Source organism: Cydia amplana, chromosome 6, assembly GCF_948474715.1.
Source record: "Cydia amplana chromosome 6, ilCydAmpl1.1, whole genome shotgun sequence".
NCBI lineage: Eukaryota > Metazoa > Arthropoda > Insecta > Lepidoptera > Tortricidae > Cydia > Cydia amplana.
Window position 1 is genome coordinate 11,791,017 of NC_086074.1, and position 12,478 is coordinate 11,803,494.

Genomic DNA, 12,478 nt, shown 5'->3' on the forward strand with positions numbered 1-12,478 from the left:
AATTTTCCACTGAAAAACTTAAACCATAAACAAAAAAATATTCCAAAAACTGCTGGTAAAAATATAAACAAAAAATATTTCTAAAGTTCTATTTTTGTTCTAGTTAATGTTTTTTAGGGTTCCGTACCCAAAGGGTAAAAACGGGACCCTATTACTAAGACTCTGCTGTCCGTCCGTCCGTCCGTCCGTCCGTCCGTCTGTCACCAGGCTGTATCTCACGAACCGTGATAGCTAGACAGTTGAAATTTTCACAGATGATGTATTTCTGTTGCCGCTATAACAACAAATACTAAAAACAGAATAAAATAAAGATTAAAGTGGGGCTCCCATACAACAAACGTGATTTTTGACCGAAGTTAAGCAACGTCGGGCGGGGTCAGTACTTGGATGGGTGACCGTTTTTTTGCTTGTTTTGCTCTATTTTTTGTTGATGGTGCGGAACCCTCCGTGCGCGAGTCCGACTCGCACTTGGCCGGTTTTAATTTGAAATAAGAGTGCGTCGGAATTAATGGCGCCCTCATTTGAAATGACGACCATTTCGTAGTTCGTTATTTGCTTTCCTTTTAAGCCATTAAGTAAGTACAATTTGTTTTCTGTCAGTTACCCTTTCGGCACAACGGGTAGCTAAGTAGCTATCAACATCAGGCTGTGTGTTCCATCCACTTTGTCAAGCGAAGGAGAGTACTCGCTCGAAAACAGCCAGTATAAGAGCATCTTCAAATAAACATAGGTCTCACAAATTATGAACACCAAGTTATAGTGGCTTTGGCTAAGCTAAGTCGAAAGTTCGCCCGTGCTCGGTAAGCAATAGGAACATAGAGCCAGGCCTGAAGTTCTCAGTGGGCAGCAAGCGACACGGAACTACGACGCGACGTGACAAATGAATAAACATTATTGCGAGAAGTTTCTAATAAACGAAGCAGAAAATTTATCACTAGAACCTTTCTTCATTGAAATATGGTTAAAATTGTGACGTTTTAACCATACTAAATACATATAAATCATTATATTAATGTCTGTTATTTTATAATTATAATATGAGTATGACACTTAGGTGCATCTGATAAACGCTTTAGTTATAAACTAGAACGAAAATAATTATATACTAACAAATAAAGTAAGTAAAGTAGTTGATAATTCGATAAAAATTTAATCGTACCTTATTAATTTTATTATCAATGTCGACATGTTTAATACAGTTGATACGTAAAGCCATGCGTAGACGAGTGTTGTTGGTGGTCTAAAACTGCAGCGGTGTCCAAGGTTTCCGAATTTTAAATACCTATACAACTAAATATGTTCAGTATAAATGTTACTCGTAGTTCGATATAGTATAGTATAACAGACTGGCAGATAGATTCTATTTTACTGTTAGTTGGTCAAATATCTGTAGATATAGGAGCATGACAATCATACAAGGAACTAAATGAAACAAAAATATAAGGGGCAGACGAATTAGATACTAAAACTCAACTTGCTATTATCTTTCGATTTCTATTCTTACCTAAGCTTAGCGGAGATGCTGGAGGGAAAACTTTTCCTATTACGAAGTCCATTTCTAGTGCTTTTTAATACATAGTTTTCAGTGAGCATGCGGCAATATCGTTGGTATCTATGCAATGTAGCATAGGTATAACAGTCTCCGGGAAAAGGAAATACGACTGCAAAAGTTTAATTAAAATTGTTCTCATAGTTTAGAAGATCGCCGTAACGCCACATAAAGCTCAAATATAGACACACAGCTAGCATTTAAAACACTATCATAGTAGGTAGGTAACTGAACATTCGGCCAGTCACTACGAGTATCATATTGGAGATACATAAGAAATTCAAGTAACTTAATTATGGGTATTAAATGAAGCATCTAATGAAGATAGTTTAGTCACGGTAAAACAAAAGTAAAATTTATACCTATATTAGCAACACAAAAATGTTAGGTACTTCAAACTGTGTTACCTACATTAAATTTGGGTTTATAATAAAAATAAATTTCTCGAGTCAGTCTGCTTAATGTCAATAAAATTGTTAATGCGGTGGGTAAAAGATCGCAGCTACGCAAAGTGAATTAAACTAATGAGCGAAGCCATTGAGTGGGTCGGACGCGCATTGCGTCCCGATATCGAAACATGAAATACCTATATATACTTAATAGACTTAGGTATTATATACTGTTATCTGGATTACTAGGCCTAGGTCATCACGGTTCTGAATTACGCTGCGTAGAATTATTTCTGGAGTGCATAGGCGAGCAAGCGCTTCTGATTATTATAATTAAATTAGTGAGGTGCCCAACATGTTACACGATCATACTAAGTATACGTTTATAGCTTTTTCCATTTTTAGTAGGTTTATTACGTGTCCTTGAACTAAAGAAAAAACCGCCAAAATGTTTGGTAGTTAATTACAATAGATATTGTAAAAAAAATACGTCATAAACGGTTTATCTAAAATGCCATTCGGCTCGTCTAAAACCAAAAGTACCTACTAAGTTGATAGTAGGAACATGTAAACAACTTATTTATAAATGGTATGTAGGTATTGTAGGTGTGTTATTACAACCAATTAAAATGTCAGTATGTTATTTAATAGTTAAATAAGATGTCTCACTTGCTATAGTGATTTTACAAGATAGAAAACCGCGTAGGCATAGGTCATAGGTAAATTAACACGCCGCGCATTACTAATATACGCCAGTAGCAATCAAAATTTAGCAGCAAACTACTGAACATTGATATACTTAAGCCTAAGCGTTGAAACTATTTCGCAATATGTATGTGTTCACATTTAGGCACCCACATCAACGGCGTGGCGAGGTCATGACACGAGAACATTGAAATATTCTCGAACTTAGTAAATAAAAGGGCAGATTTATTACATTTTTTATGTCTATACATCACAGTCATAGTAAAATACATCACAGTCATAGTAATATTACGAGAGCAAACTAATCCCTAAGGGTACGTATTACCATAGAGAAAAAAATACATAGAGTGCTCACTCCATACATCAGTTTTAGTACCAAAAAGACTATTAGCATCTAGTATCGAGTAGCGGAACTATCAGTACTGCTACTTGACAATAGATGTAGCACCGACCGGAAAGTCTTATGCTGTTGAGATAAGACTTTCCGGTCGGTGCGACATCTATTGTCAAGTAGCAGTACTGATAGTTCCGCTACTCGATGCTAGATGTAGACACTGAAATTAATAGTCTGAACTGATGTATGGAGTGAGCACTCTTGTCTTACTTATTTCTCTATGGTATTACATACCAAGAGTGTCGACAGCCCCAAGCAACTGAGCCAGACTCTTTGGGTTAAATATTACAGGCCTAGTTAAATCGGTTTATTCATAAACGCGCTTTAAGCCTCAATTAGCTATTAATCGTTTGTTTTTAACTGTGCGTTTGACTCGTGTATTTGTTAGAAAGGGATAACACATAAATTAACTGATTGAGGCTTGAAGTTTTATTAAGAAGGGTTTAGTATTAGGGATTAGTCTTTAGAATGGAATTTAGGTAATGTTGTTTGGTCAATGAGGGAACTAATATGTATGTAGGAATGTATATTATTATATTCTAACCTAACGATGTAAGCATATAAAACATTTACCACTTGTGCATTGATATTATATACTCGAGAACATTGAAACGGGTCACTTAGTATCGAAATTTGTAAAATTGGAAAAGTGAATTGTTTTCAGTAGGTCACTACTCACCTACTCTTGAGTCATATCAGTATTATGATGAGCCGTAAATGATAAGCAAGTGGCTATCATATTCATAGTGCATCAGACTTTAACTAATACGCTTGTCTCGTCTAGTCATACTTAACTCCTGTTGTTATCTGGACTATGAATAGTATCCAAATTTTATTGCTAAAATTAAGAGCATACACATCATTTTCATTGTTATGTTACAGCAAAGTGTACCGGTCAACGGCCTATAAAACTAGCGTTTGTATTGTAATCTTACCACCCGAAATACTCGTAATATATCTTATCTCAATTATAGTGGCAATAATACGGTTATCTAGGTCTCGATTATTTAATTACGATACTACTTATATTTCTTATTTTGTCCTACTTATCTAGGTGGATAGTTGAAATTAATTTATTTCCCAGACAAAACATAACAACCTATGATAAATAAATTGTACCCACTATTATCAAAAGTTATGTTTTGTTAACCTGATCTTAAGTAAAATCAAATAACCAATTATTCCTAACTCAATATTTACAGTACAAGTAGGAAAGTTCGGACCAGTAACATTTATATCAACTTAAAATTTTACGGCGGTTCTCAGCATTAAATGCTCTCAAATTTCAAATTATTATTTTCAAAAAACGGTTATAGATTTTAGATAAATATTAGGTGCATAATAATACCGAATATAGCATAAGTGTATTTAGTAACTTTATTTTTGAGGATGATTACATGGACACATCTCATTCGGTTCTCGTATGCTATTTTTATTATAATTTTCTTTCTTAATGATTGGTTTAATTAGGTATACAGGATTTTGACTCTTGGAGACCCTATACATCTCTATGGATAATTTGATTAACTACTATATATTGTAATCTTTTAGTTATGATGACACTTTGAGACATTTACATCTCTAAATAATTTTAGATTATAGTTTTTGTATCTTTGTGTTTTTTTTTCAATACTATTGTTACAGCGTTTTTTGTAATTCGAAATTTAGAGACTTTATACATCTCTATGTAATACTATAGTTTGATCTGATATTTGCGGCTTAGTTGTATTTTATAATTGTTGATGTGTGTTTTTTTTTGCTGTATGTAAATTCCATGTTGACGTGTAAAAGTGCCCTTGTGGCCTATTTGCTGAATAAATGTTGATGTTTGATGTATATTTTGCATTAATTTGGCAGAAAACACGGAAGGTCCTGAGTTCAAACCTCCCCGGCGGCGCTCAATAGTAGTAGGTACTTACCTATGATTCCTAATATACCTACTAATTGAGCGCCTCCTACCTACCTCAATGATTTTGAATAAGATAAAAATTCAAAAAGCGAGTGAAAGATATTGTACAGTATTTTGGACACTGCCAATTAAGGGTCTAAATTAGCTTCAATTTTAGGTAAAAGCCTTAAAAATCAAAATCCGCAAGTAATCGTACCATAAGTACATACTTACCTATATTTAAAAAAATTACAAAACGGCTAAATTCTCCACGATTGAATTCATGCCTATAGTTTCTTACTTAAATATAAAATAATGTCTATTTACGAAAAAACATCCCTTATTCAATGCGTGTAAGTTTTTGCTTGTTTAGGAAAATTTACCTGCTTGATGGAGGTTTCTTCGTCTCCGTACGTTTCTGCGACTTCGAACCGTAACGAGTGATTCATTGGGCCGAGTAGCTTTTCGTTCACTTCATCAACTGCCATTGAAATTGCACCTGTTAAAAAAGAAATATACTTTTTAAAAGAAATGATCTGACACACAAAATAAAAGTTTGTTTGGGGCTTTCAAAATCATCGTATGATGATGTTTTAAAACGCTTTTTTGAAATAGGAATTTTAAGACACATTTCAGTGGATCCACTTTGTGGCAGTTAATTACCTACACGTTCGTTGGTTATATGTAGGTATATTATAAAGGGCCAGTAGCACCAACCACATTTGACAGACTGATCAACGACAGCCGGCGCGCCCCGGCGCTTTACTATGAAACTTTCCATACATACAAATTTAGCGAACTCTTTAACGATACGAACAGTTTGGTGCAACCGACCCTAAGTCGGTGTAAGTTAAGAAGTAAATTTTGACAGCTGACGCTTTGATGAATTGACCCTTATATTTACGAAGTTAAGACCTACCGTTTAAATGATAGCCTAACTGTCATATATAGGTATAAGGGTTAATTTTCATAGCTGTCAAAAATTACTTCTTACCAGCCAGGGACTTATACTTAGTATCATAAATGTTACTTTTTCTGAATAGGAAAAAAAATACACTTGTGAATACTCGAAAGAGCTCGTAATTCTGTGTACAATAATAATATAAAAATTCCCAAGTCTAAAAACATTCAATTATAGTAAGTGAAACCATGGGAGCAGCTTGTTATATTCATGTGTCAGCTGCCAAGAAGTGGCAGATATTCATTGCATTAGATCATATCGATTTAGCCGCGATATAAACAGCTACAAGTTTAATTGAGCAACGCTTATAATTACGATGGAAGTTAGAGTAACTAGTTGCTAATGGTTTTGTTGTAATCCCGATAAGAAAGTTTTAACTGGAGCGAAGTGTTGCCTCAACACCTACGGCCAACTTTCGAGGCGTGGAATCTTGACGTTAAGACGAAACAGGAGTTGAGATTTAAATATTTTAGGTAAATATACCCGTCTCGCTAACGGAAGCGGCTCCTAAAACTAGTGCGATAAGGACAAGGCGAAAATACCTGCGTAAAAATCTCAAAAATCGAGGTTTCGTACTCGACTGTTTCCTCCTCCAAAACTTAACCAATCGTAACCAAATTTGGAAATCTAAGTGATTATGAAATTATCTGTGTCGGACCGTTTTGTTTTTTTGGCTAATTGATATCAGGTTTGAATACCACGCCTCTCATTGCGGCATAGTCAATTAGGCCATTTTGGCCATTTTTAAAAAGCTCTAGCGCCTTAAAAAACAAAAATATCAAAAAAGCAAAACGGTCCGACACAGATATTGACAATATTAATCTGTGTTGAAAAAATCATTGCTCTAGCTTCAAACCCCGCGGAGGAAACAGTCGAGTACGTTTGTATGGAGAAATGACCACTCCTGTTGGCTCTTAATGGAAAATATCGACAAAACAAGACTTGTTTAGTTTCACCAGTAAATTTTCTTAAGCCGATTTTCGTTAAAGCACGCTCCTTGACGCGACAAGTTTGTCTAACTAAAGGCAAATATATTAAATACTCGCTTTTGCCGCGCTTCGTCAAATTGATAAAAACTATCCTATGACCTTCCCTGGGCCTCAACCTATCTCCATGTCAAATTTCATGTAAATCGGGTAACCGGTTTAAGCATGAAGAGGAACACACAGACAGACAGAATTAATACTTTCGCATTTATAGGGATATAGGTACACTGCGTGCGCAAGCGCCTAAGTTATTTTGACGGCTTTTAATTTGTTGTGATAAAATTCACTGTTAGTACTTACAATAGTACGAATCAGAGATACCACTTGAATTACATTTTAGGGATGCATATAAGTAAATGTTGTTTTATTATTAAGTAAATAGTAGAGGAAGGAAAATTTTTGTCAAACTGCAGGTTCGCACGTCACGCTATATGTTTTTAACCATAACGAGCTGTAATGAAGCTAAAAATAACCTGACATTGAAATAAATCATACAAGTAGGTAACTATAAATATTACTTAGGTTAAAATGTATTACCAAGTGGCTGCGGAATACAAAACAATGCTTACCTACAAGTTAATAGTGCTTAAAAGGCAGATAAGCGTTAAAACATGAAGAAAAAAAATGCAACACTGTAGGTCTGTATTTAAAGCGTTTTAAAGTTTTTTTTTATCAATATCGTTTGATATTGATACGCAACCATGCTACAAGAGCCAGTCAATGTTTGACAATCAATTACTTACTTGCACAAATCCATTTAGACAACAAACTTATAATTATGTATGTATATTGTGGTCTAAGTATAGGTATAGTCACAGGAGTGATTCTTTTTATATATTTATTTAGGTATTAAGACTCACTAGCATTGGCGAAATGCAAAGTCGAAATGTGTAAAAAATAATAGATTTCTTTACCTGAAATGACACGTCCGAGTCTCCAATATGTGTTGTCGCCCTCCTGCCTCTCCGAGCCCGTGATGTAGCCGAGCGTGAAGACCTCGCCCGAGGCAGGGCAGCTCATTAGGACATACCAGCACCAGCTCCACTGCGAACAGAAGAAAGCAAATAAAAATTAACTAACAAACAAACAGAGCACATTGAACAATAACGGACTTGTTACCTAAGTCCGCAAAATAGTGTGATATGTGACTATTTGCACCTCTACGTTAGTCTGAAAGTGAGAAAAGGGCTAGGTATATTATTATACAGCTTGGTATGCGACTGGTATTGTGTTATTAAAACCTTAAATTCTTAATATCAAAACAAAGGAACTTCAACACTGTAATCAATCAAAAAGTTTAACTTACGTCGCGCACAAAAATCGCATAACTGAGTTGGGAAATTCAGGTATGTACGTTGATAAAAGGATTAAGGAAAATAATCCGCTTACATATAAGCCACCGAAACCCCAAAAAGGGTTGCGATGAGTTAGAATTGAAAAAACTCATCCCCGCGACCCGTTTGTCAGGCCACACGTGCGACCAACATTTTTCCGATATTGCCTGCTCATAAAGTGCCTTGAAGAGTGGATACATGGGGCTTTTAAACACACGCTCCGGTATTAAGGCTTTAGTCACATACAGCGTTTTGCTATTAACGCTTATAGCCAGTTTTATGGACATAGCAATGTGCTCGTATTGTTTGCGAGATTTATTCGTAATCGAGGCTTTGTTGGTGAGAGTATGTAAGTAGCTGAAATTTATTGCCTAGACGGCAGCGACTTAAGGTACATTTCACAAAAAAATAACGTTCGACCTCTTGTGGGCATAGCTAATAACAGTTTATATTTTTAGAGCTTGCCCATATGCAGAGAGCAACCCAAAACAGCCAAGTTCTCTAGATTTAAAATAGTTTATTAGTTTAAATTAAGAGACGCGATTATAAAGATTCTTTAAAGTTCCTAATAAAGGTTAAGTTCAACAATAGCACTTTTCCTTATCATATCAAGGAAATTAAGAAAAAACAGCCTCGAATACCATCACGAACCCTTGGCTATTTCGCATTGTCGGATATGAACTTAATCCGCTTATTAACCACATTTCCTCGTCTTCAGATTCGCAATTTACATTTTACGCGTCATTCGACCGATGTCGATGTTGAAGCCTTGGGTTATATTCAGAAATGAGAACTAAAAGCAATACTTAGAATGTAATATCCCGCATAGATATATGAGCAGGTGAACCCATGTGACCAATTCATTCTCCAACTATATGCATCAGTGTTAACCAGTCAACCGTAAAATAGAATGCGTCACAATTGCTCTTGACAGCCTTACACATTCCAAACGTGACTCACAAATATTGATATCACATTTGAATAATATTTAACGTTTCTGAATACGCCGCCATTTACGCAATTGTATAACATGTGATATCGAGACCGAAACTTGTTGGGTCGGGGACAGGTTAACAGTGCAGGCTCTGCTTGTACGAGTCACATACAATTTGCTTGGCATTGTGAAAGTTGACATCTCGGTTTGCACGAATGACATAATGGGATACTCTCACCCGGGCATTTTTGTTGAAACAAAGTTTTCGTTGTGATTATGACTGTATCGTGCAAAATCAGTATCACGAGGTTTAAGCACTTTATATCGGCACTCAGGATAACATGGGTAGCGTAGGTACCTATTCAAGTTCTAACACAGTTGTTTAATTTAACTAAGATTCGTCCAGTGACCAATGAACTCGCGAAATGGATTCTTTCGCATTTAACTTATCCGTTTATGTAGATTATTTCCCCTTCATATTGTTCCTAAATTTCATCATAATCGTTAGAGGTGTCTTTGAAAACTGATTAATAAATATTGCTCATATTATTATATGCCATATATTATATGTAGGTATCTACAGGACAATCCTATAGGCACAAAGTAATTTGACTGATCTAAACAGCTACGTAAAAGAAAATAAACGAATTGTTTATAAACAGGTAAGAAAACATCGTGACTGCGCGCGAAGTGAATGACAATCTGTTTGTAGACGCTCGGCCCACATTAGATGGGAGGGCGCATTTTGTACAATGCGGTAAAAATAGCTTAGTGGGAGATATTTATGAATCTATGACCGGGTTAAAACAGCGGGGAACGTAAATAGGGTTTCATATTCATTAAAATGTTGCACTACACTTACATTTGCAGTTCCATATAAATTCGGAATTCATGCAATTTAGTAGGTACCGTCCACAGCAGAAGATGCTAATGTTACCGGTTTAGACCTATAAATTTGTAACTCGGTTATAAAATCGGACATTAGCGCGCTCAGTTAATTCTGTTGCTGACAGTACCTGTTTCATTGCATATCCCTATTTTGAAGAGTATCACCAGGTAATTGTAATTTATTTGCCAGTATAAAAACATATATTTGGTACCTAGTAAATCTTACCATAACGTATTCTCAACATACGTAGTTAAGTTTTAAATAGTAGGTAGGTAAGTAATTCAAAGTGTATCATTATATAAGTAACTACCAATAACTTGTATAAAATGAATTCCTGGAAAATAAACACATGACACTTAAAATGGGAGCCACTTATTCAGACAATGGTTTGCGCTACGATAAGGAAACGCTTTGTGTCTCTCTGTCACTCTTCCGTATTTGTGCAACAGTGACAGATGCGTTTCGTTCGCTACGGAGCGTAAGCGATTGACATTTTGGCTACGCACCCAAACATACAAATATGCACAAGTAGGTACTTCTAATACTTAATTAATTTAATCATAAGTAAGTTACCACACGTACATTACTTTATCCACCTAATCTAAATGTCAAGGGTATATTATAACGTTAATTACCCGATAACTACGTCAGTATTAAACGTGTTAAACTGAGCTGTGAATAATTGTGTCGCTCCTTAATTAAGTCTCGGTTTTCCTATTAGTCAACCAATATTGAAATCCGTCAGTGGCGGGCTAATTGGTTTCTTGGTAATAATAATATCAGTGATCAAAGTTACAGGCCTTTGGCCAAAGCAAAGGTCCGGAAATAGGTAATTAGCTGAAATGTTTTGGTGTTGCAAATTATTGGATAATTGCTATTTGTAAGTATTATGTCAGGTACGCGCTGTCATTTGTTTGCAGCACCTGAATGTTTAAGTATTCAAACAGAACTATAATTTAGTACCTACTTATAGGTGTCTAATGAAATGCTATCCAAGTCCAATGGATATGCATTGAAGACGTTAGTTTTCTATTGTCGAGTTGGCCCTACGGTCTGTTTGTTAACTTTTAAGTACTACGCCATACATTTTCTATGCAAGAAATAAATCAGGGTCCCCTTACTATTTCTTATGCCCAGTACTTTATCGTTGAAAACTCGGAAACATAGGTTTTAATGGGCGCATATGTTGCGTCGTTGCAAGCATCCATACTAGGCACATAGTCATAAGGCCGTATCTGATGTAGCACAAAAAGTTGGTATACATAACAAAATTGTTTTTCGACTCGCCTGTAAAGTGAAAATCCTGGAGATTTTCGTTTATACGAATTACCTTTAGCTAAGAAGAAATTATTTATTTACGAAGGATTATCCATTTTCAAGTTGCACTATTGGATTCTGTTGGGGTTTATTGAACAACAGTATGGGGTATTTGACTACTAGTCAAATCAATTTCTTTTTTCGAACTGTTAAAACGATTTTGTTAGTATGGAAATTGTATAAAACACTAGCATGTGACGTCAGAATAAAATTACCTATACTCTTTATTGTTTTATACGGGGTTTAAAATAGAAATTGTGTCTAAAAATAACTGCTGTCTACGTTTCTCTATTAATCTTCTGGTGCTTTATTTCATGCATGGTGTAAAATAATTTATTTAAAATACAGTCAAATACCATATTATCAACTATCTACGAACTATCGAGGTACGAGTCCTGCCCTAGTAGCACGGTCGCATTTTCATCGTTTGTCACCATGCCTGTCACGTTCTAACAAGTATGTAAGTGCGAAAGTGACGGGCATAGTGATAGTTGATAAAAATGTAACCATGCTGTTGCTGAGCCCGGCCAGCAATAAAATTAAAGACTCGGTTACGGTATTCGTAAAGAGATTGAGATTTGACATTGAGATTAAGTAGAAGGAATATCCCGTTCGAATGTAAATAAGGAGTGGATGTAATTTTCCAATAGCCGAATAGGTCGATAAGAGTATTCGCGATAGTGCCGCGGGCTGGCATTGACATAGTTGGCGTGTCGCGGCGTCACAGCGTCAATGGCCTGGCCGCACGCGCGCGCGCACCCCCACTTACAATAATACCTAATAACGCATAGATAAAAAAAAAAACTATAATTTGTAATAACAAGTCAAGATGCCGGGCGTTAAAAAAACCCTGACCCACAAAGTGACAAATTTTCAGAGTTGAGCACTTTTTATATAGCCGATGATAAGAAAGCCACATTAAATGCGGCTTGCGGTAGAGTATTTTTGACGCGCCGCGCCGCCACCGAGTATTGTCAATACCTACGTACCTACTCTAGGCCGTAAAGGCTCTCTTTATTCTTCTAAAGCTAATGAGAACTTTTCATTTAATAGCGTTCATTTTGATTTGACTTGTATTGTTTTACAGTTAGTATTTTCCTCGCGGTGGTGTGGTGAAAAATTGTAACTATTC

At 35.8% G+C, this 12,478-nt stretch overlaps 1 protein-coding gene across 1 annotated transcript in view; it reads right to left on the reverse strand.

Annotated features, from left to right (window-relative positions):
- Positions 1–12,478, reverse strand: part of LOC134648924 (speract receptor) — a 60,384-nt gene that overhangs the window by 42,556 nt on the left and 5,350 nt on the right. Inside the window, exons 2-3 of the mRNA XM_063503546.1 lie at positions 7,787–7,916; positions 5,309–5,424 (exon numbers count right to left, since the gene is read on the reverse strand). Coding sequence (XP_063359616.1) covers positions 5,309–5,424; positions 7,787–7,916 — 246 coding nt within the window. The remainder of the gene's footprint in view (positions 1–5,308; positions 5,425–7,786; positions 7,917–12,478) is intronic.